The sequence below is a fragment of the Microcaecilia unicolor genome, chromosome 10 (assembly GCF_901765095.1).
Source record: "Microcaecilia unicolor chromosome 10, aMicUni1.1, whole genome shotgun sequence".
Lineage (NCBI taxonomy): Eukaryota > Metazoa > Chordata > Amphibia > Gymnophiona > Siphonopidae > Microcaecilia > Microcaecilia unicolor.
The window spans coordinates 210,031,457-210,056,549 of NC_044040.1; the positions used below are offsets into that span (position 1 = coordinate 210,031,457).

The window sequence follows — 25,093 nt, forward strand, 5'->3', positions numbered from 1 at the left end:
CGAGGCAGAATGGGCGGAGCCTGGAGTTGGCGGTGGTGGAGAAGGGTACTGAGAGGAGGGATTTGTCCTGTGAATGGAGGTTTCGGGTGGGAACATAAGGGGAGATGAGGGTAGAGAGGTAGTGAGGGGCAGCAGATTGAGTACATTTATAGGTAAGAAGGAGGAGCTTGAACTGAATGCGGTATCGGATTGGAAGCCAGTGAAGTGACCTGAGGAGAGGGGTGATATGAGTATATCGGTTCTGGTGGAATATAAGACGTGCAGCAGAGTTCTGAACAGATTGAAAGGGCACTTCACTGAAATTTGAATGTAAGATCAACAAGTTATACAAAGAGGTATTTTTTTTTGTTAAGTTTAAGAAGCTTAGAACTATTTGTACTTATTTTTAGAAAGATCATTTTACTCTGCTGGTACAATACCTGATACTACCTTAATTGGATTATTGCAATGCTATTTATGCTGGACTGTCAGTTAAGCTCCGGAGAAAGCTCCAGCTTTTACAGAACAGTGGCCAGGTTGATTTTTAGACAACATATAAGTTTGACTGGATCGCTCCTTTATTTACAAAACGTCACTGATTTCCAATCCAAGATCATGTTACTTTTAAATTATTTTCAAGATTCTTTACTGATTGGTGCCTTTGTTTGAACCTAACTCAATGGATTTCTATTCCTTCTAGTAAACAAACTTTTAGATCGAGAGATTGTCATCTATAGTATTTCCCTTCATTTAAGGCAAGGGTTATAAGAACATAAGAATAACCATACTGAGTCAGACCAATAGTCTATCTAGCTTAGTAGCCTGCTTCCAACAGTGGCCAATCTAGGTCACAAGTACACGGCAGAAACCCAAATAGTGGCAGCTTTCCATGTTACCAATTCCCGTTACCTGTAGTGGCTTCCCCTATGTCTATCACAATAGCAAACTATGGACTTTTCCTCCAGGAACTTGTCCAAACCTTTTTAAACACAGATATGCTAACCGCCATTACCACAGCCTCCAGCAGCGAGTTCCAGAGCTTAACTATTCTTTGCTTGAAAAAATATTTCCTCCTATTTCCATGTAATTTCAGTGAGTGTCCCCTAGTCTTTTTAGTTTTTGAACAAGTGAAAAATCGATTCACTTCTACTCTTTCCAGATCACTTAGGATTTTATAAACCTCAATCATATCCCCCCTCAGCAGTATCTCTTCCAAGTTGAAGAGTCCTAACCTCTTCAGCCTTTCCTCACATGGGAGGAGTTCCAGCTCCTTTATCATTTTGGTCACTCTTCTTTGAACCTTTTCTAATTCCGCTATATCTTTTTTGAGATATGGCGACCAGAATTGAGTACAATACTCAAGGTGAGGTCGCACCATGGAGCGATACGGAGGCATTATAGTATTCTTTGTCTTATTTTACATCCCTTTCCTAATATTCCCTTGCATCCTGTTGGCTTTTTTTGGCTGCCACCGCACACTGGGTTCTGAACCTAGATCTCGGGACACTACTACTACTACTATTTATTTATTTATTTATATCATTTATACCCCACAATTTCCCACCGCAGGCAGGCTCAATGTGGCTTACAACATTTAAGTAACAAACAGACAAGTTCAATAAATGGAGAGGGATACGTGGGGCGGAAAGGTATAGGGATAGGAGAAAGTAGGTAAGTCCACAAGATCACTAGAGGGGTCGGAGTCCAGGAATCATAGAGGCAAGACGGGATCGTTAGGGTAAGCTTGCCCAAATAGGTAGGTCTTGAGAGACTTCCTTATCATTTCTAAAGTGCTACTAGACGTAAGCAGCTCTGGGACACACCTAGCCAATCAGGTTTCGAGGATACCTACAATGAATATGCATGAGAATGGAGATAGTGCGGCATATTCATACCCTCAATATTCAAATGCATTTAACTGGCAAGGATTGGCACCTGGCCAGTTAAATGCCACATAGATGACTATCCACCAGTATTTAGCGGGGCATGGCTGGCCATGTCCCCCTAAATTTTGCCAGTTAGCAGCTAGTGGATAGCCAGTTATATTGGGTGATATATAACTGGCTATCCACTGATTATTGGTGCATCGCCACTTAACTTTAGCAGCCATGCAAGGCAGTCTATCTTTGGCCTGTTTGACTTTGACCGGCCAGTGTTGAATTTTGGCTTGGCTGGTCAAAGTCAAATCACCAAAAGTAAACCAGAAAACCCGAAATGGCTTGGCATTTATTTATTTATTAGGATTTATTTACCGCCTTTTTGAAGGAATTCACTCAAGGCGGTGTACAGTAAGAATAGATCAAACATGAACAGGAGGCAATTAGAGCAGTAAAACTATTCGAACAACAATACAAAGCATGGCATGGTATACTACTTGCAATGACAACACAATATGTACTTGAACATTATAATTGGTAGTGCAGGGTAAGGCAAAGTTGTAACATATAGATGAGTAAGAAAGTAGGAAGAATTAGAAAGTAAGGCGATTGATTTGAAGAAAGTTGCACGAGAGGTCAGAGAGATGGTTAAATATTATCTCAGCTAGGGTAGGAGTGGATAAACATGTCCCAATGCAGTATGTAAGTCAATCCTTGTGTGTGTGAGTGAGTGAGACTAACAAATTAGTTACTTCTTCCATTAAAGGCTTGGTTGAAGAGCCAAGCTTTCACCTGCTTCCTGAAGTAGAGGTAGTCTTGTGTTAAGTGGAGCCTTTCAGGCAATGCATTCCAGAGTGTGGGGGCTACTCCGGAGAAGGCTCGCTTGCAGGTATCACATCGTGTAATAACTGGTTTTAGCGCCGACTGCAGAGTTAGCCTGGCTAACTCCCACTGTCTGAATATTGGCCTCATAGTGAATATCCTGACAACCCGACTGACTAGGGATGTCCCGAGGACTGGTTTGAGAACTCCTGATCTAGGGCATCCGTTTTAAGAAAACGTTTGAAGATTCTTTCCTCTTTAAGGCAGTTCAAATTTTGAAAAACTTGCCTTTATCTAGTAAACAGCAATCTTTTTATTATCTGTTTCACAAGCATTTAAAGACTTAGGGGTCCTTTTACTAAGGTGCGCCGAAAAATGGGCTGCAGTAGTGTATGCACGTGTTTTGGGCGCATGCAGATCCATTTTTCAGGGCGCCTGTAAAAAAAAGGCCTTTTTATATTTTTGCCGAAAATGTACGCGCAGCAAAATAAAATTGACGTGCATCCATTTTGAGTCTGAGACCTTATTGCCAGCCATTGACTTAGCGATAAAGTCTCACGCGGTAACCATGCGGTAATCATCTATGCGTGTAGAATGACAATTACCACCTGGTTTTCCTCCACGCACAGGAAAATAAAAATTATTTTCCGGCGCACGTAGCGGGTGCATGTAAATAACAAAATTACTGCCCAGACCTCGCAGTAACTCCAAATTGACGCACATTGGGCGTGCGTAGGCACCTATGCGGTTTAGTAAAAGGGCTCCTTATTTATTCCAGAAACACTGGGGCTAAACTTTTGTAGTTATACCAATCACAGTGATGATCCTAGGTCGGCTGCCACCCGGGGCGGATCGCCGATGGCACTCCCCACTCCCCCCCCCCCCGGGTGCAGCACGACACCCCCCCCCCAGCACAATGACACCCCCCTCCAGCGCATCAACCCCCCCCCCCGGGTGCATTCTTAGCTGCTGGCAGCAGCCGCGCGGCTCTCGGCACCGCTGGCTCCCTGCTCCCTCTGCCTCGTAACAGGAAGTAACCTGTTCCAGGGCAGAGGGAGCAGGGAACCAGCGGAGCCGACAGGCGCGCAACTGCTCTCTGTACCCCTCCAGCAGTGTGCACCCAGGGCGGACTGCCCCCACCGCCCCGCCCTTGGTACGCCTCTGTGCAATCATTATCTCTTCGTTGGTATATTCAGTATATTTACTGTACATTAAGGTAAGCCATGTTGGACCAATTTTTGAGTTATAAGTGCTCCACAGTACATTAGATTACTTCGTACCTGAGGCAATGGAGGGTTAAGTAACGTTCAAGATCAGATGGAGCTGCAGTGGGATTTGAACTGCACTTCCCTTGTTGTCAACCCTGTTACAGAAGTGCCCTGAAAATGTCAGGCAAAAGAATGGATGAATAATGGTAGCAAACAACATAGCTTCAGAAATGTCCAGGCTCAAGACGCAAATTGATTATTCCAAGCAGGTAGAAAGCGCAAACAATGAATTTGCTGTCTATAATGATCAAGGAGATATGTCTTTATTCCTTGTTGGTAAATAAGTATGATTCGAAAGCGCCAAACCCCTCCGAGAAAAACTGCACGGGCTCCCAATCAAAGAACGCATTACTTTCAAAATCTGCACACTGGTTCATCAAACTATCTACGGCGAAGCCCCGGGATAAATGACAGAGCTCATAGACCTACCAACCAGAAACACAACAGGATCAACACGAACAAACCTAAATCTCCACTACCCAAACTGCAAAGGACTCAAATACAAATCAACTTATGCATCCAGCTTTTCCTACATAAGCACACAACTGTGGAACGCACTACCAAAAGCCGTGAAAGCAACGTATGACCACCTAAACTTCCGGAAATCACTAAAATCTAACCTGTTCAAAAAGGTACACCCCACTGACCCAACTTAAACGCCTGAACCCTGCAACACAATCGTAACCAAAGAGCGTAATGGACTTAACACATCTCTTCTTCTCGATGACTCCCTATCGTGTTTGTACCACATGAACCTTATTCTATATCACTCTGTAATTGTTCATACCGGAACTGGCGATCGCCTTTACGGTACTATGTAAGCCACATTGAGCCTGCAAATAGGTGGGAAAATGTGGGATACAAATGTAACAAATAAATAAATAAAAGACCTCAGTCATATATCTGGGCTACTAATTACATTATGCAAAGGTACAAGTGATTTCACGATAAGAAGATTGAAGTAAGGTAACGGAAACACCACACAAACACTGTTATGACTGCGTTCATTTTTCATTTCCTACAAAGTGCATAGAAGAGAAAAGTTAACAAAAACAAATTTCTGGTGATTCTAATTTGTTGGAGTAGGTACATTTCTAGGTGGCTTTCAACAGCTATGCTTCACTCCTCAACTTTTAACTAAGTCCACCGGTGACTCAGAAAGATTAAAGGGCCCCCTTACTAAGCCGCGTAGGCGCCTATGCATGCCCGATGCATGCCAAATTGGAGTTACCTCCTGGTTATCGCGTGGCCCTTGCGGTAATTTCAATTTTGGTGCGTGTCTGCTACACGCGTCTGAAAAATAGTTTTTTAATTTTCTGGCGCGCGGCAGCTACGCACGTCAAGTGGCATTTGATGCATGCAGACCATTACTGCCCAGTTACCGTGTGAGACCTTACCGCTAGGTCAATGGCTTGCGGTAAGGCCTACAGACCCAAAATGGACACGCGGCAATTTTCATTTTGCCGCCTGTCCGTTTTCGTCCAAAAAAAGGCATTTTTTGTAGGTGTGCTAAAAAATGATTCTGCGTGCACCCAAAACACACGTCTGCAGGTCATTTTTCAGCGCACTTTAGTAAAAGGACCCCTAAGGAACTTATACAGTATAATATTTCTGCCTTTTCACATTCCAGTGGCTAGAAATGATATTAGGAGAACTGAGCTCTGGTAATGATGCTCTATAAGCTTTAGAGTATATAAACTGCAGGATATAACTCATTGAGGTGCTGTACACAGCTAAGACTAATCGATTCATGAACTGGCCACTCACTCATCTTGCCCTGGCATTTTTCAACTTTTGTCCTTCCCTAGTACTACACAACTCCAAGCATAATATTTAATGATACTCAAAATCTTCAGTTGAACCCCACATGAAAACCACCTATGCTGCATCTTCTCAGTAACTACCTCCCTATATATGGCACCTAAAAAATCCGTGCCGCAAACATTTCCACCTACACCTATTCTATAAACAGCACCTAGAATTAGACGCAGTATATAGAATACGCTCAGTTGATATTCCAGAGCCTAAAACTACACATGTCCATTTACACCAATGAAAACATGGCATAAATCCCAGCACACAGATTTAGGCTGGTCTTTAGAAACCGAGTTGGATGTAGAGGACCGTTTTTCTTTGTCGATGCCAATTTGACAAAATCCCCATTTTAAGATTAGTGGGAAGACTAATGGGTGGAAAGCTTGGGAAATAAGAGGAATCTGGATGTTGGGGCAAATGAAGAGGATGGCCAACTGTAAGCCCAAGAATTGCAAAAGGAAATAGCCACCTCACCCTTCCCCCTCATTGTTTTAAATGGCTGCATTTGAGACATTCCATTTGCAACAGTAAGATTGATTTAACCACTCAAAATGAAGATTGGCTCTTAGCAAAAGCTACTTTGACAACTATCACTTTTTCTAACTTTTAGGTGGTTTCAGTTTGCTTGGTTTAAAAGGGTTTGTGTAAAGTGTGGGAGCATGAGCTTGAAGACGAATTAACTCCAAATCAATGGAGCAGATATTGGACCAAAGCAGTGCGTGGCTCCACAATCTGTGTTTTTTCTTAACTGTGGAGTACTCTGGACCCACCCATAAGTTATTTCCCCGGTGATTTCTAAGGATACTGTGGCCACAATCCCAGGGGTCCCACAGTTCCCAAAAAGTAACCACAGACCAAAACACAATCCACCAGGATTCATAGTCAGTCCAGGACAGCAGAGTCAATACACTAATAAGGTTTATTGTCAAGAAATTGAACAGTGAATGGTAAGAGGAAAAATGGTGGAAATATAGTAACAATAACAGGGAAATCAAACAGCTATCAATATTAAAACTAACTAAACATTTGTGTACTAGCTGAGTAGTATCTGGGGAGTTCAGGAAACATAGCTGCTCACAGGTTATAAAATATAAGTGCTCATTGTGTCTCAGTGAAGAGATCTTTCTCTCTCCTCTCCCTATCTGAGACTAAAGATGACCTCACAGCTAGGTGGGAAAAAACTGTCACTTCTGTAACAGCTTTACAAAAACAGACAGTCACCATCTGCTGTCTAAACAAGGGAAATGTACTTCATGAAATAATTAATACAGTTCACAGGCTTAGAAACCCACTGCTTTGCTACAGTGGGGCATCAGAAGTCTATACTGTGGCTTCCCACCAGTCTTCTTCCTGTTCCTTCAGGCAGACACCATAAGCACATTCAAAATGTGTGATTACAGGGCTCACTTTTTCTGACAATGAACTCATACATCGCAAGATCAGCATCATGAGGTGCTGGCCACACAACCACATATTTTGAATGTGCTTGTGGATTCACCCTTAGTAAAGAAGAGGATGGGCAGCAGCTAAGTTGGGGGTCAGTGGGGTGGGGTTAGGCAAAGGGCTGATTTGCCTAGGGTGCTCAGTACCTTTGCACCGGCCCTGCCAAAAATTAGAAACCTGTCAGGTTTATGGATCACAGCCAACAATAAATTCACCAGCAGTTATAGGGATAAATAATCTCATGGACTAAACCAACTCTGTTTTCTATTGTAGGACATATTTGGCTACAGCACACAAGGCTGTCGGAGAGCCTGGTGCATTGTCGGTCACATTCTGTCCTTCGGGTTTCTCCAGCTTCTATTTTATTGGAAACCAGAATGGGATGTGTGGGCAAACTGTGACCCATGTAATTTACAAGAAGCGGATGTCGTTTTGCTCAGAACAACAGTAAGTCTGCTTTAATGTCACAATGTTTTGGGCCTTGCATGCTTAGGATAGTACATTAAAGACACTTGAATATCCTTGTACGTGACTTGAATCAAGTATGAATGGGTCCAAGAAAACAGCAAGGCAAACGATCTGCAAACTCCAAGATGGAAGGACAAAAAAGCAGATCAGTAGAAACAATTATTTTATTAATGACAACCAAATATTCAAATCAGCCCGACACTGGCCGTGTTTCGCCCAGTTGGGCGAAACACGGCCAGTGTCGGGCTGATTTGAATATTTGGTTGTCATTAATAAAATAATTTTTTCTACTGATCTGCTTTTTTGTTCTTCCATCAAGTATGAATGTTCATTGGGAAATATGCCTGGATGCAGAATGCGTATATATGCTGGACTGTCCAATCAAAGAAGAGTAGAGGCTGACCGAAGGACAATCCAACACTGAAGATGGTGCTTAAGAAAACACTTTATTTGCTGCTTGGACAAAGGAACCCGACACGTTCCGTGTGGAGGAGTGGCCTAGTGGTTAGGGTGGTGGACTTTGGTCCTGGGGAACTGAGGAACTGAGTTCGATTCCCACTTCAGGCACAGGCAGCTCCTTGTGACTCTGGGCAAGTCACTTAACCCTCCATTGCCCCACGTAAGCCGCATTGAGCCTGCCATGAGTGGGAAAGTGCAGGGTACAAATGTAACAAAAATAAAATAGATACTATTGGAGATTCCACATGGAATGTTGCTACTATTGGAGATCCTAGATGGAATGTTGCTACTATTGGAGATTCCACACGGAATGTTGCTACTATTGGAGATTCCACATGGAATGTTGCTATTCCACTAGCAACATTCCATGTAGAAGCCTGCGCGGCCACATTGGTGATCTGCAAGGGCCGCCGACTTCTACATGGAATGTTGCTAGTGGAATAGCAACATTCCATGTAGAATCTCAAATAGTAGCAACAGTGGAGGAGTGGCCTAGTGGTTAGGGTGGTGGACTTTGGTCCTGGGGAACTGAGTTTGATTCCCACTGCAGGCACAGGCAGCTCCTTGTGACTCTGGGCAAGTCACTTAACCCTCCATTGACCCATGTAAGCCGCATTGAGCCTGCCATGAGTGGGAAAGCGCGGGGTACAAATGTAACAACAACAACAAAATGCCTGCCTCAAGGGTCACAGTCACTGGCGTAGCTAGGTGGGGCCATGGTCCCCCCTCCCCCTCCCAAATTTCATCTGGGCCCCTTGTCCAGCGCCGGTCTGGGGTGCCACCGCGTTCCCTTCCCTGCTCTCTCTTCCTCCTGATGTCCTGCATGCTCCTTTCAGTGAAATTGAGCATGCTCGGTTTCATTTAAAGGAGCATGCAGGATGTCAGGAGGAAGAGAGAGCAGGGCAGGGAACATTGTGGCGCTAGAGACTGGCGCTGGAGAAGGCTTCAGCTGGAGGGGGTTGGGGACCCCTGCCAGCCAAGGTATTTGCTGTTGTGGGGTGCGGCAGGGCAGCGGGGGAGAGACGAGGCGGCGGGGGAGTGGCAAGGCAGTGGGGTGGCGGCAGACTAAAATGTGCTCCCCCCCCCACACCTCAGGCTCTGGCTCCATCCCACCGCGAGGTCTGGCTACACTCCTGGTCACAATAGTGTTCTAAAAAATATATATGTGTCATACATATGTATTAAGCAATGAAAATAGGGTTGAGATACCTAGATCAGTCAGATGAAAGTAAAGAATTATATAGGTACTCAAAGAAATTACTTCAAGCAAGTACTCTTTGTGTCTTTAAGAGGAAAAGGCCTCGAGAAACCCCTTGACACATAGAAAAGTCAACAGGGGGTTGGACTTCCTCATCATCGGCCAAAAAACCTCTGTATGAAATCTTTTATATTGGCTAAACAATTGAGCTAAGTTTGTTTAAATATTGTTTAGCCGATACAAAAGATTTCATACAGAGGTTTTTTGACCGATGATGACGAAGTCCAACCCCCTGTTGACTTTTCTACGTGTCAAGGGGTTTCTCGAGGCCTTTTCCTCTTAAAGACACAAAGAGTACTTGCTTGAAGTAATTTCTTTGAGTACCTAAATAATTCTTTACATACATAAGTACATAGTACATAAGTAATGCCATACTGGGAAAAGACCAAGGGTCCATCGAGCCCAGCATCCTGTCCACGACAGCGGCCAATCCAGGCCAAGGGCACCTGGCAAGCTTCCCAAACGTACAAACATTCTATACAATCAAGCCATTGTGACATCACTAATGAGGTTGGCTCTTATTGGTGGAATGAGCCACTATGACATCACAATAGGTTAAATCACTGCTCTATGTAATAAAAGTGAGCCAAGTAGAGGACATAAGTACATAAGTAATGCCACACTGGGAAAAGACCAAGGGTCCATCGAGCCCAGCATCCTGTCCACGGGCACCTGGCAAGCTTCCCAAACGTACAAACATTCTATACAATCAAGCCATTGTGACATCACTAATGAGGTTGGCTCTTATTGGTGGAATGAGCCACTATGACATCACAATAGGTTAAATCACTGCTCTATGTAATAAAAGTGAGCCAAGTAGAGGACATAAGTACATAAGTAATGCCACACTGGGAAAAGACCAAGGGTCCATCGAGCCCAGCATCCTGTCCACGACAGCGGCCAATCCAGGCCAAGGGCACCTGGCGAGCTTCCCAAACGTACAAACATTCTATACAATCAAGCCATTGTGACATCACTAATGAGGTTGGCTCTTATTGGTGGAATGAGCCACTATGACATCACAATAGGTTAAATCACTGCTCTATGTAATAAAAGTGAGCCAAGTAGAGGACATAAGTACATAAGTAATGCCACACTGGGAAAAGACCAAGGGTCCATCGAGCCCAGCATCCTGTCCACGACAGCGGCCAATCCAGGCCAAGGGCACCTGGCAAGCTTCCCAAACGTACAAACATTCTATACACGTTATTCCTGGGATTTTGGATTTTTCCAAGTCCGTTTAGTAGCGGTTTATGGACTTGTATTATTCATATACAAAAATATACACCTCATGTAATAACAATTTTAAAAAATATACGAATTAAATATTTGAAATGCATGAACAGAACTAAAAATAATGAAAAAAAAAGACATGCACACCTATAACACACACCCTTGAAATGTCTGCATTAGTACTGCACGTTCATATATTAGCTTATTTAAAATCACTACTTATTCGTCCAGGCCTATTTCCACTTCTAAATTGCTATTTACACACGTAAATGGTACGTTCTAATATTTCTTCCTAATTAATATAATATATTTACTTTATACTCGATCTAATTTTTAAAGGCTGTCTCCCTTTAAATTGTGGAAGGAGGACAATCAATGGGACACTGTGTTAACAGGGTACAAGTTATATAGTAAAGATGGAGTGGATCAAATCAGAGTAAAAACCCGTGCTCTGGTGAGACTCCTGCACCGGTTCTAATGCATTGATCTGTAGGGAAATTTCCTCCTGAAGGACGTGAAGGTGAGAGGAATGAATTTCACAGAGAGGGTGGTGGACGCTTGGAATGCCCTCCCGCGGGAGGTGGTGGAGATGAAAACGGTAACGGAATTCAAACATGCGTGGGATATGCATAAAGGAATCCTGTGCAGAAGGAATGGATCCTCAGAAGCTTAGCTGAAATTGGGTGGCGGAGCAGGTGGGGGGAAGAGGGGTTGGTGGTTGGGAGGAGAGGATAGGGGAGGGCAGACTTATACGGTCTGTACCAGAGCCGGTGATGGGAGGCGGGAAATACTGCTGGGCAGACATACGGTCTGTGCCCTGAAAAGGACAGGTACAAATTCAAGTTAAGGTACAAATTCAAGGTGAGGTATACACATATGAGTTTATCTTGGGCAGACTGGATGGACCGTGCAGGTCTTTTTCTGCCGTCATCTACTTTGTTACTATGTTAAATGGAACACTAAAATACTCTTGAAAGATCAAACCTATTGGCCCATCCTATTGTTAACCGATAAATGATTAATGAAGCATCTCCGTGTTAATGATAATCGTTTCTTGCATTTTCTTCCCGCAGGACGATTTCAAAAAGTATTCTAGGAAGAAGGTGACCTGGGTTTATCTATCTGACTTGGATAACTCATTGACTGGGAAACCAGATCAACTGATGATCACAGATGGAAACTCCGTCTTAAACAGAGCGATAATGAGGCCAGAATTAAAAGTGAGTGATGGCGGATTACCTTATGGACATTTTCTCTTCATCGATACTGTAAAACTGGCTGCGCTGTACACATATTAAGCTTATCATCTCTCCCTCTATGCTCCCTCCCTTCCTCCCGTCGCCTACCTTTCCACTTGAGAATGTCTCCGGAATGCTTTTACGCTTCACTTAAATACTCTGATATGATCACCTTTTTTTTCATACCATCCTGCCCAGAGGAAGGAGCTTTGGTTTTCAAAAATGCACTCTTAGTCCAATTAAAAAAGGTATCACCTTATTTCCAAATTTGTTTCATTTATACTTAAGGGGGTAATATTCAGCTGGGGGCGGTCAGCATTTTTTTAAACACTGCTATTTCCAAGTACTGGCATTAAATATTCCGTTTTTAACTGGATAAATGAGTAGAGAGATGTGGTAGCCATGTCAGTCCACTTTTAAAGGTAATCAGTAGAAATAAAAGAAAAATAAAACATAGAAAGGAAAATAAGACGATACCATTTTTATTGGATTAACTTAATACATTTTTTGATCAGCTTTCGAAGGCGACCCTTCTTCATCAGGTCAGAAATGAATAAATGGATAAAGGAAACGGGAGAAAAATAGGACTGTTATTTATGCGGCCCTGTTTGCCTGGTTATCTTATCTGGTTGAGGGATGAATATCAGCGTTTATCTGGTTAAGTGCTGATTCTGCCCCTGGACCAGTGGCGTAGCCACAGGTGGGCCTGGGTGGGCCCACTTAGGGCTTAGGCCCATCCAACAGTAGCACATGGTAATGAAAATGCTGCTCTTCACAATACTGGTACGTTCGCATGCTCAGTTTTCAGCGCATTCCTGCTGCAGACTACCAAGGTGGAGACTGGAGAGAAGCATTTTCCCACCAACTGAGATATTTTTTTGATGTGGGAGTGGGGGAGAGAATATTTGGTGCCCACCCACTTCTTGCCTAGGCCCACCCAAAATCTGCTGTCTGGCTACGCCCCTGCCCTGGACCACCCACAAGATAATAAGTTTCAGCTTTAGTAACTGGAAGGGATATCCAGAGGCATTATCTGGGTAACCTGTTGCTGAATATTCCCTAAGGACCTGGTTCGCTTGAGTTAATAATTCTTATTCCGTTAATATGATTGACATGATATTCTTACACAACTTATCTGAATCTATATTCTGAAAATTCCCATTCCATTAATGTGAGTGTTGTTGTAACATATTGTAAGCCACATTGAGCCTGCAAATAGTTGGGAAAATGTGGGATACAAATGCAGCAAATAAATAAATAAATAAATAAACAAACTAGATAAGAGTTTCCCTTAGGAGCCCTTTTATAGAGTGGTGTTAAGTCCAACGCGGGCTTACCACTCGCTCTTCTGGGACTACCGCTGGCCCAATGCAGCCATCGGCGGTAGTCCTGCCCTGAGTGCGCACCATTTCGGGGGAAAAAGAAAAACCCCTGGAATGGCTTGCACAGCAATAACCCGGCGGTAATTACCGCCAGATTAGCGTGGCAGCCCTTATCGCCACCTCAATGGGTGGTGGTAAGAGCCAGTGGCTTTCCTACCCTCAATGACACCCGGGGTGAGGATCGCCGATGCGCCCCCCCCCCCCGCCGAATGACACCTCCCCCCACCCCGGCAAAATGACACCCCCTGGGTGCACGACGCTGGGGGGGGGGTGCCGCAGTGCGTGCCTATGGGCTCCGAGTTCGCTACGCTAACTTCGCTAGTTCGCTGCAGCTCCCTCTGCCCCGGAACAGGAAGTAACCTGTTCCGGGGCAGAGGGAGGGAGCTGCAGCGAACCAGCGAAGTTAGCGTAGCGAACTCGGAGCCCATAGGCACGCACTGCGGCACCCCCCAACGGCGTGCACCCAGGGCAGACCGCCCCCACCCCCCCTTGGTACGCCACTGGTAAGAGGTTCCTGCCGCATAGCCATGTGTGCTGGGGGCTTTTTTTACCTGCTGCAGTAAAAAGGGCCCTGGCCATTTCTGGGGGTAAAAGAAAATGGCTTGCGTGGATCTAACCCGGTGGCATTGTTGCATGCTTCCTGGTTTCCACCGGGTGGCAGTAAGGGCTCCCCGTTGCATGGCCACACAATAAGAGTTCTTGTACCTCATGGCCATGTGTGTCTGGGGGCTTTTTTACCCACTGTGGTAAAAAGGGCCCTGGCGTACGGGAAAAACGGGCCCCCACCAGTTGCGCAGGGCCCTTTTTCCCGCAGCTTGGTAACTCACTTTGAATATCAGCTCCTGAGGGGGTCTTTTACAAAGGCACATTAGTGTTTTTAGCACGGGCTAAACGTGTAGACGCCTATAATATTCCTATGGGTATTTATATGGTTAGCACGCTTTAATGTTTAACATGTACTAAAAACGGAAATATCCAAAGTATGAATGGGATAAAACATGGGACATGGACACCTGTGTGGCAGCAGGGGAACATCCATCTTATAAAATGACCTCATGGATAGGGTTACCATATGTCCGGATTTACCCAGACATGTCCTTTTTTTGAGGTCATGTCCGGGCAACCGGGCGGGTTTTGCCAATCTGCCTGTTTGTCTGGATTTCTGGACAAACGGGCAGGCTGGTGGCCCGCCCACCAGCCTGTCCATTTGTCCAGAAATCCGGACAAACAGGCAGATTGCTAGCCTCCCTTCCCCTTACTTACTACTGCACTGGTGGTCTAGTGACCTCTTCCACCTTCGGGCCAGGAAAGAGCCCCCTCTTTCTTGCCCAGAGCGCTGCCCTGCATGCATCCTTCCTGTTGGTGATCTCGGCGCCGATTCAAAATGGCCGCCGAGAGTTGAAGTGACCTCACGAGACTTCAACTCTTGGCGGACATTTTGAATCAGCGCCGAGATCACCAACAGGAAGGATGCATGCGGGGCAGCGCTCCAGGCAGGAAAGAGGGGGCTCCTTCCTAGCCCGAAGAGGTCACCAGGGCAGTAGTAAGGTAAGGGGAGGGGGGGTGACGGGGGTGTGTGACAGGGGGGAGGGGAAAATGTGACAGAGGGCGGAATGAGGGCGTGAAGGGTGCGGGGAGGGGTGTGACAGGGGTGGGGCGGGTGTGTGATGGGGCGGGGCATGTTTCCTCCTTTTTGGGGGACAAAATATGGTAACCCTACTCATGGATGCCCATGTGAAGAAGTAGCTTAATGGATAGGCCAGCTTGCTGACCTTAAGGGTAGAGAACCAGAGGTTGCCAGCGTAAGACCTAGTGTACCTTTTCGTAATTTTTTTTTTTTTTTTGGGGGGGGGGGTTGTTTGTTTAATTGCGAGCGCTTCAGGGACAGGAAAATATCGACTGTGACTTCCCTTACTCCCTCCAGTGCAGGACTGCTCGATCGGAACGCCTTTCTGTAACCTGGACATGCCAAGTAGAGGTCTAAATATGGACTGCCCTTCCAATCAGAGTTGAATGTCTATCTTTTGGTCCCTCCCTGGTTCCACCCAAAACTCACCCAGACCACTCCCCCTTGCCCTATGGACATACCACGGTGTTAAGACGTCCATGCCCTGGCTTTATGAAATCGGGATTTGCACGGCCATACAATGTGCAACTCTAAATGCTGATTTTCAGACATCCAAAAACACAACTAGAGCTTCGAAAATAACCACCATAATGATTCGAAACGGCACAAATATTCTGGAGCCAAACCACATAAAAATTTAAGTACAAATGTGATGAACACCTGAAAGGTGAAAGAAGAGCCCTGTGTGTGTTTTTACGTATCATATCTGTAGTCAAGGTGCTCTTGCATACCAGTTTGTTTTAGAATTCCTTTATTTTTTTATGTTTCTTCCTGTGTTTCCAAAGTTGTCCCGAGATGTGCAACCCCTTTCACCACTGTCTTAAAGCACGCAAGTCATGTAAACACTGTAGAACAGTGGTTCCCAAGCTGTGGGTCGAGACCCCAAATGAGGTCATATCATCAGGGGTAACAGAAAAAAGAGCTGCTCGATTCCCACTGCAGCTCTTTGTAACTCTGGGTAAGTCTCTTAAGGGCCCTTTTTCAGAGTGGCAGTAAGCCCAACATGGGTTTATCACTCGCTCTTCTGGGACCACAGCCGGCCTATCACGGCCACCAATGGTCGTCCCACCCTGAGCGCGCACCATTTCCAGGGGTGAAAGAAAACCTCTGGAAATGGCTTGGTTGGACCTAACCCAGTGGTAATCGGCCATTGCTGCATGCTGCCTGGTTACCGCAGAGTTAGCGCAGGAGCCCTTATTGCTACCTCAATGGGTGACGGTAAAGGCTCCCCGTCGCATGGCCACACAGTAAGAGGGGAGACATGATAGAGGTATATAAAATAATAATGAGTGGAGTGGAACAGGTGGATGTGAAGCATCTGTTCACGCTTTCCAAAAATACTAGGACTAGGGGTCATGCGATGTGTAGTAAATTTAAAACAAATCGGAGAAAAACTTTCTTCACTCAACGCATAATTAAACTAAGGAATTCGTTGCCGGAGAACGTGGTGAAGGCGGTTAGCTTGGCAGAGTTTAAAAGGGGGTTAGACAGTTTCCTAAAGGACAAGTCCATAAACCGCTACTAAATGGACTTGGGAAAAATCCACAATTCCGGGAATAACATGCATAGAATGTTTGTACATTTGGGTAGCTTGCCAGGTGCCCTTGACCTGGATAGGCCGCTGTCGGGGACAGGATGCTGAGCTCGATGGACCAGTATGGCATTACTTATGTACTTTTTTTTTTATTTATTTATTTATTTTTTTAATCATTTATTTATAATTTTTTCATTTTACAAGGATCACTTGCAAAACAGTAAAACAGAGATGATTGTACATTAAAACAATATTAGAAGAAAAAAACAATCTCAACAAGATAAATGGATTTTATACAATCTTTCTCTTTCTTAGACCACAAAATAAATAGGGAGAGTGAAACAAGACAAGGAGATCAATTTAAGCAACAGCAAACAAAGAAAACGTGGTATTAACCCGATTATCCCCAGTTATTATTTATCTAAATCATTATTCCACATTGATCATCTGGTTGGTTTCTTCAAGACCACAACGGTGCATAGTCCATCAATTTCATTGGAAACATACTTATTGTCCAATATTAGTGAAAGTAATACACCTGATTTCATTTTTTTTCCCTTTTAAAACCAGAAATTGTTTAACAATACAAACCCTTGAATCTCCAATCCAATTCCCGCTGATTAAAGTAATCCCAGTTTCACAGGCTTCACTCCTTTTGAATTAATATATTAAAAGGAATCATTTCAGAGGAAAAAAAACATTAGGAGTCATACCCGGAACTCTGGGAAAACAACAATCTCGATATTAATCATCTATAACAATATTCATTTTGTTCAAATTTTTCTGGTCTTTTATCATTTTCAAATCTTAACCGTTTCCTACTTCAGTAGAACTTCATTTGCTGTATATTCTCAAAGGATTCGATTAGATTATCCATGTGGCTCATTAACAAGACTATATCTGAAGCAAAGTCATTCTCTACCACCGTCAGGTCCTGGAGCACCCTCCAGATGACATTTAATGCAACCTCCACGGGAGCCAAAAACTCCAAGCTGATAACTCTTAAGGGTTTAGGAGTAGCACCGCCGACACGGGTTCAGCTGCAAACGACTTCCGTTTCAGCATACACTCCTGACTCACTCCTCCACTCCTTTGGGCATGGTGGTTAAATGATTTTTGAGCGATGAAGTTGTTTCTAGGTCCAAGAGCATCGACGCTCCTTCGTCGGCGCTAATCAAAGGACTCATCAACCCAGTCATCTATGGGCAGCTCGTCACACAGCGGTCCCACACTTGCTGCACAGGGGACAAAACGCTGGTCATCGGCGGCTGACCCCCCATTGTCCCCTTCCTCTGTTAAGGCAACTGCAATGCAGAGAGGAAATTTCAAGTGAACAAAAACTGAACTTCAGAGGACAGCTGGGCCGTTGAGTGTACGAGCTTCAGGTCACCATCTTTCCTCTCTCCCTAATTTGGGACACTCTTTGTCTGGTTTCTCCTCAGAGGCCTGTCTGATATGGGTAACCCTTCAGCATAGCCCTCTGAGTCATTGAAACACGGAAGCCCCTCCACCACTTACAAGGTGGTGTCCCTTCGGAGGGGTACTTATGTACTTATACCGCATGGCCAAGGGTGTCTGGGGGCTTTTTTACCCTTTCTAAAAAGGCCCCTTAACCCTCCATTGCCCTAGTTACAAAATAAGTACCTGTATATAATATGTAAATCGCTTTGATTGTAATCACAGAAAATCCCACCCCCTTTCCTTTTCCCTTTCATTGGACCTCCACTGTCAGCCCCCCCCCCCCCCTTCCTTTTAGACTGGAAAGCCATACAGAGTACTGGGGTTTGTGAGTAAACACTGACACACAGAGCCCTGGGCTCAGGGCCGCCGAGAGGGAGGGACAGGGGGGACAGGACGGACAAAAGTCCCCGGGCCTCCACAGTCCGGCCCGCCCGCCTTCCGTCGCTCCCGAAACTAAACTTTAAGCGCCTCCCTCCCTTTCGCAGCAAGCAGCGGCAGACCTCTCCTTCCTTCTGTGTCCCGCCCTCGCATGACGTAACGTCCGTGAGGGCGGGGCAAGGAAGGAAGGAGCCGAGGTCTGCCGCTGCTTGCAGCCAAGGTGAGGGAGGCGAGGCGCTTAAAGGTTAGTTCAGAGGGCCCGGGGGTGGAGAGAGGGCCCGGCCCAGCGACCTCGGCTGGGGGGGCCCGGGGGCGGCCTTGTCCCGGGCCCGGCCCAGTCTCTCGGCGTCCCTGCCTGGGCTCACTACTGATAATCAGTAGCGTACCAAGGGCGGGACAGTGGGGGTGGTCCACCCCAGGTGCATGCTGCAAGGGGATGCAGGGAGCAGCCGCATGGCTGTCGGCTCTGCTGGTTCCCTGCTGCCTCTGTTCCGGGGCAGGGAACCGGCAGAGCCTACAGACGCACGACTGCTCCCTGCACCCTCAGGAGGTGATGCACTGGGGGGGGGGGGGGGGGGGTGGAGGTGATACATCAGGGAGGTGCGCAAGAGCAATTCGCCATGGGTGGCAGCCAACATAGGAACACCACTGCTGCAGCTACAGACTACTACTACTTATCATTTCTATAGCGCTACTAGACGTACGCAGTGCTGTACACTTGAACATGAAGTGTACAGTCATCATTCTTTGGATGTAAATGGGGGAAAATAAAGTGAATGAGAGAGAGAAGAGGGGAACAGGATTTGCTATTTTGTTTTCATCATTATCTGGGGTCATGTGAAGCTTTTAGTATTACAATGGGGTCTAGATTGAGGAAACACTGCTGTACAGTTAAACATCGTATTATATCTCTGTTATTTGACTTTCAGTGCTGTTAAATGTGTATATTTTTGATCCTGTTTCACGGAAGTCTTATTATTAGGTTTCAATTTGCTGTTTTCAAGTTTTCCTCTTTCATTGTATTTATGTTTATTCTTGGTCATTTTACTATTGTTACGCTGTTAACAAAATTGTAAGTTTCAAGTTAAACAGTACCTACTGTGCACCGCCTTGAGTGAATCTCTTCATAAAGGCAGTTCATAAAACCCAATAAATAACTAAACAAGTTAACATTGAACAATGAACTCAATATGGCCAGTAAATCGGTGCTGGCAAAGAGTTTCAGTACACTGGCTGGAAGATTATTCATTGCAAGTAGCTGGTTCCAGCTAATACCAGTCAGATTTGCTAACGAGGACAACGTTTTCTGGTTTTTCAAGTAACAATATCAATCACAGGAAGGTTTCCAACAGTAAAGAAATAATACTGAGAAATTAAAAAAAATAAAAAAAAAAGAAGGTATCATCTTTTCCGTTTTTATTTCTACTTATTACTTTTAACGTGAACTAACACAGTACCACCCTATTATTTCATAAGAAAGTACAGAATTCCAGACTCTGATACCCGTTTTGATTTGAAGTACTCAAAGGAATTTGTATGTGTAGCTAGGCTAGGCCAGGCTCAGTTGACTTGGACCAGGCCCCCAAAGACAATTCCATGGCCTCTCGCACTCAGGCACGCCATTCTTCTCTTAATTCAGTCCACACTCATGGCGAGCTGGGTTGAAGTTCCGGAATTGCGATCTGGGGTGTTGGGAGACACTGATGCCCTCTTGGGCTTCAGTAAGTTTTATTTATTATTATTTGTTACATTTGTATCCCACATTTTCCCACCTTTTTGCAGGCTCATCTATCCGTTAACGGCGTTAGCCGATTACGGTCTGAACAATTACATGGTATGAATGAATACAAAGTGATATTGTGGTAGAATGAGGTACATGTATGGTAGGTACAATTGGGGGGAACTTAGGGAGGGAAAGGGGGAAGAAGAGTCAGGTAATGTCCGTTATGGTCTTTGGTTGCATTGTGTCGCAAGTGTCCAGGAATTTTTATGTTGAGTCGGTGGGGTATGCTCTTCTGAACAGGTCTGTCTTTAGTGCTTTCCGAAACTTTAGGTGGTCGAGCGTAGTTTTTACTGCTTTTGGCAAGTGCGTTCCATAGTTGTGCGCTTAGGTAGGAAAAGCTGGATGCAGAGGTGGAATTGTATTTGAGTCCTTTGCCACTGTCTGAAATGCAAAAGGGAATGTTAAAAGGAATCTCCTTCTTAAAGGGAAGAGTTGAGAGTTTTATAGTGATTAACCGTCGTCGTTTCTAGAGTAAGTGAGCCTAGATTTTATAACCTGTTTCCAAGAGTTTAGATAATAGGTAGCTGGTTACAGGTAGTAAATGTCATATTGGTGCTTTTTGTTGTTGCAGCTGAGAATGATGAGGCTTCAGAAAGTCAGCTATGTGTGGGACAACTATGAGAAACAGTTTCAGAAGGTTGGGTGAGTATGATGTAGAATGCAGTTCCGAAACTTGAAATGGATGAAGTTCCTTAAAAATTCTTAAGAATAACTCTGTACCTCAAGTGCTTATCATAACTGTGACATCTCATCAAAGAGAAAAAGGCGAAACCTTTCTCATTCAGCTTCTATCTGCATTGTTTTATTGTTGTTTTGTTGGTGGGTTTTTTTTTTATCTTGGACTTTGATATTCCATTTATTAACTTAGGTTCTTTATGTATTTATCAATGGAAGGCTATAGGAACCTGCAAATAATCTTCCTGGGTACAAGTATTTCCTTTAAAAATGTTACTCTAGAACTAACAATCATGCTTGTTCTTTCGTGATTTCAGGACACTGGAGGACAGCCTTTCTTGCGCAGATATCCACTCAAAGTTTGGATCTGGTCTGACTGCAGAAGAACAGAGTATAAGGTATAGAATACCTTCTGACCTAAATGTGATGAAACATGAGTTTAAAAAAAGCGTTCCTCTTTTCTCTTCAGGAAAACGGGAAATTGAGGCCAATTAAAATTTAAGATGGATCATGGAAAGCATATGGGAATATAAGTACGTAAGTAATGCCATAGTGGGAAAAGACCAAAGGCCCATCAAGCCCAGCATCCTGTCCCCGACAGCGGCCAATCCAGGCCAAGGGCACCTGGCAAGCTTCCCAAACGTACAAACATTCTATACAATCAAGCCATTGTGACATCACTAATGAGGTTGGCTCTTATTGGTGGAATGAGCCACTATGACATCACAATAGGTTAAATCACTGCTCTATGTAATAAAGGTGAGCCAAGTAGAGGACATAAGTACATAAGTAATGCCACACTGGGAAAAGACCAAGGGTCCATCGAGCCCAGCATCCTGTCCACGACAGCGGCCAATCCAGGCCAAGGACACCTGGCGAGCTTCCCAAATGTACAAACATTCTATACATGTTATTCCCGAAATTGTGGAGTTTTCCAAGTCCATTTAGTAGCGGTCTATGGACTTGTCCTTTAGGAAACCATCCAAACCCTTTTTAAACTCTGCCAAGCTAGCCGCCTTCACCACATTCTCTGGCAACGAATTCCAGAGTTTAATTACGCGTTGGGTGAAGAAAAATTTTCTTCTGTTTTTAATGTACTACACGGTAGTTTAATCGCATGCCCCCTAGTCCTAGTATTTTTGGAAAGTGTGAACAGACGCTTCACGTCCACCTGTTCCACTCCACTCATTATTTTATATACCTCTATCATGGAACTGTCTTGAATTTAAATACTGTGTCAGATTATTAAAGCTTTCTGCCCATAAACGCAAGGAGTAAAATCCCATAGCAATTTACCCTCAAGAGCACTGGGGTCACCACTCACAGGGGATCCCAACAACTTCCTAGTCTGAACTGGTTGGGGAAGTGGCATTCTTCCACCAAAAGGCAAGGAGCGAGAAGGAAAGGATGCCGTACTCACAGTTCCTCCGCCTACTCAAACATGCCGATCCATAAGGGCCTTTTACCAAAGATGGTCTCGTCTTTGCCTACTTACTTCCTTTCTGCATCCCCATGAGTATCGGAGCTGTTCAGATTTCCCCGCTCCCAGCTCCTCAGGCAGCTCCAAAAGGGTGTGGGACCTGACCCATTGGTCACGTCCCTTCGGCATGTGCCCACGGCCTTGTGCCTGTGGCCGCATACCACAAAAGAAATCTGGTCTTAAAGAGCCCAAAAAAGGAATGAGACTACCAGTTTATTTAACATCCTTGAGGGTGTTCGAGGAGATGTGGGCATTCTTTTAATGTTAGAAACATGACGTAACGATCTACATCCCATTTAAACAAGATATAAAGGAAATTTCCAATGACATCAACCAAAGTCTACATATCATGCATTCATGGGCGAATGAATTTCAGCTGAAACTTAATGCAGAAAAAACCCAATGTCTAATACTCACCTCTCAGCATAATACGAACAAATTCTCCACCATTAACACACCAAAACTGAATCTTCCAATTTCGGACACCCTAAAAATTCTCGGAGTCACCATTGATCGACACCTAACACTTGAGAATCACACGAAAAACACAACCAAGAAGATGTTCCACTCAATGTGGAAATTAAAAAGAGTAAGACCTTTCTTCCCCAGGAATGTCTTCCGTAACCTGGTACAATCAATGGTACTCAGCCACTTAGACTACTGCAACGCACTCTATGCTGGCTGCAAAGAACAAATAATCAAGAAACTTCAGACAGCCCAGAACACCCAGGAACGCTAAAAAAATCATCCCGCATATTCCTCAATCTTCACTTCCCAACTGCAAAGGTCGAAAATACAAACTAATGCATACGTCAACCTTCTCCTACTTGAGCACACAATTCTGGAACGCGCTACCGTGCAACTTAAAAATGATCTACAAACTGACTAACTTCCGCAAACTACTGAAGACACATCTCTTTAACAAGGCATACCATAAAGAGCAACAAATGTGAACCCCTCCACTTATATCCAGAATTGTCTCATAACATTTGCTTGTTATACTAATATCATGCTTTTTCACTATCATGTTTACCCAAGATCCTTCTGTAATACTAAGTGTTTATTTCTTATACTTCTCCACCATTCATGATGTATTGTAAGCCACATTGAGCCTGCAAAGAGGTGGGAAAATGTGGGATACAAATACAATAAATAAATAAAAATGTGAAGAAGAGCAATTTTGACAGGAAAGCAAGGCCACTTTATAAGAATAAGCAAATTTCTGCATGGATGATTGTGAGGTAGAAAAATACATATATGTAAATTCCAATACATAAGAAAGCTAAAGAGTGAAGAACAATCACGGCACCTAAATGCAATCAAAATGCTTAAAATAGGTCTTTATTCAAACAAATGCCGTTACTAAAATTGTTTCCGCTTTGTTGCCTGCATCAGGAGTCTGAAATATGTCTGTGGGAACCATATGGTGGCTATTAATTGTGTTCCAAAACAAGAAAAAGGATGAAAGCAAATGATCCCGTACAAAGCCTCTCAAGTAATATCGCATTTTGACTGCACACTTCACTGTGTGGATGTTGTGGTTATTCTCCACTGTTTGGCATTCCTTGTTTACTTTGTGGAGATTTTTTCTTCCTCCTCTTCTGATGATAATAAATGGAAATAAATCAAAACAGAGAAAAGAAATTAAGATGATACCTTTTTCATTGGACTAACGGTACACTTTTTGATTAGCTTTCGAAGGTAACCCCTCTTCTTCAGATCGGAAGGGTTATCTTCGAAAGCTAATCAAAAAATGTATCGAGTAAGTCCAATGAAAAAAGGTATCGTCTTATTTTCTTTTCTTTGTTTTGATTTATTTCCATTTATTTTCTTTAAAAGTGGACTAAGGCGGATACCACGCCATGTTCCTCTTCTGTTGCAATTCCAATATAGACACATCTATTTCTACCACAGAATGCATGCGAAAGGCGTGGTCTACATAAGCAACCGAGGAGCTGGTTACTGAATGGATTGAAACTGAATGTATGTTTGCGTTTTTCCCACAGGAGATTTATATGCGGACCTAACGTCATTGAAGTTGAAGTGACTCCGATATGGAAACTTCTTTTTAAAGAGGTGCTGCTATCAATATTTTATTGCTGTCTTTACCCCTAATTTTTTTTTAAGTTTGAATAAAATGAACAGGAACATTTTGAACTGAGAAAGAAAAAAAAAGGATCTTGATAAAGGGGAGCAGAAGATTGGTTGATTTTTAAAACTGAGGTAACCTATTGACTAAAGGGTGTTTATTTTGGAGGAACATTCAGGGCTTTCTTTTCTATAGGCAGCTGCTAGTACAGCTTTAGTAAACAGGGGATTAGTTCTTTGTACCTGGGGCAATGGAAGGGTAAGTGACTTGCCCAAGGTCACAAGGAGCTTCAGAGGGAATCAAACCCAGGTTGCCAGGATCAAATCCTGCTACACTAACAATTAGGCCACTCCTAGTAATATAGTAAATGACGGCAGATAAAGACCTGTACGGTCCATCCAGTCTGCCCAACAAGATAAACTCATTTTACATAATATGTGATACTTTATACGTATACCCGAGTTTGATTTCTCCTTGCCTTTCTCAGGGCACAGACCACAGAAGTCTACCCAGCACTGTTCTTGTACTAAGTTCTGCAGCTAACATTGAAGCCCCTTAAAATTTACACTCCAGCCATTGGAGCCGACTCTGTGGGTGCTTGAGCACCCCCAATATTGAGAAAATTCCTTGTATGTGTCCAGGGAGGGGTCATTTCCATTGGGCTTAGCACCCCCAATAATTTTGAAAAGTTGGCTCCTATGACTCCAGCCCATCCTTATCTATTCAGTCATGATCAGGGTGTAGACCGTAGAAGTCTGTCTAGCTCCCGTTTTGTTTCCCAATTACCGGCGTCGCCACCCAATCTCCACTAAGATTCCGTGGAA

General features: G+C 44.1%; 1 protein-coding gene across 1 annotated transcript in view; it reads left to right on the top strand.

Annotated features, from left to right (window-relative positions):
* LOC115478402 (probable cation-transporting ATPase 13A4) overlaps positions 1-25,093 on the top strand; it is an 84,725-nt gene that overhangs the window by 1,640 nt on the left and 57,992 nt on the right. Inside the window, exons 2-6 of the mRNA XM_030215703.1 lie at positions 7,478-7,651; positions 11,696-11,842; positions 20,597-20,667; positions 21,018-21,098; positions 24,187-24,256. Coding sequence (XP_030071563.1) covers positions 7,478-7,651; positions 11,696-11,842; positions 20,597-20,667; positions 21,018-21,098; positions 24,187-24,256 — 543 coding nt within the window. The remainder of the gene's footprint in view (positions 1-7,477; positions 7,652-11,695; positions 11,843-20,596; positions 20,668-21,017; positions 21,099-24,186; positions 24,257-25,093) is intronic.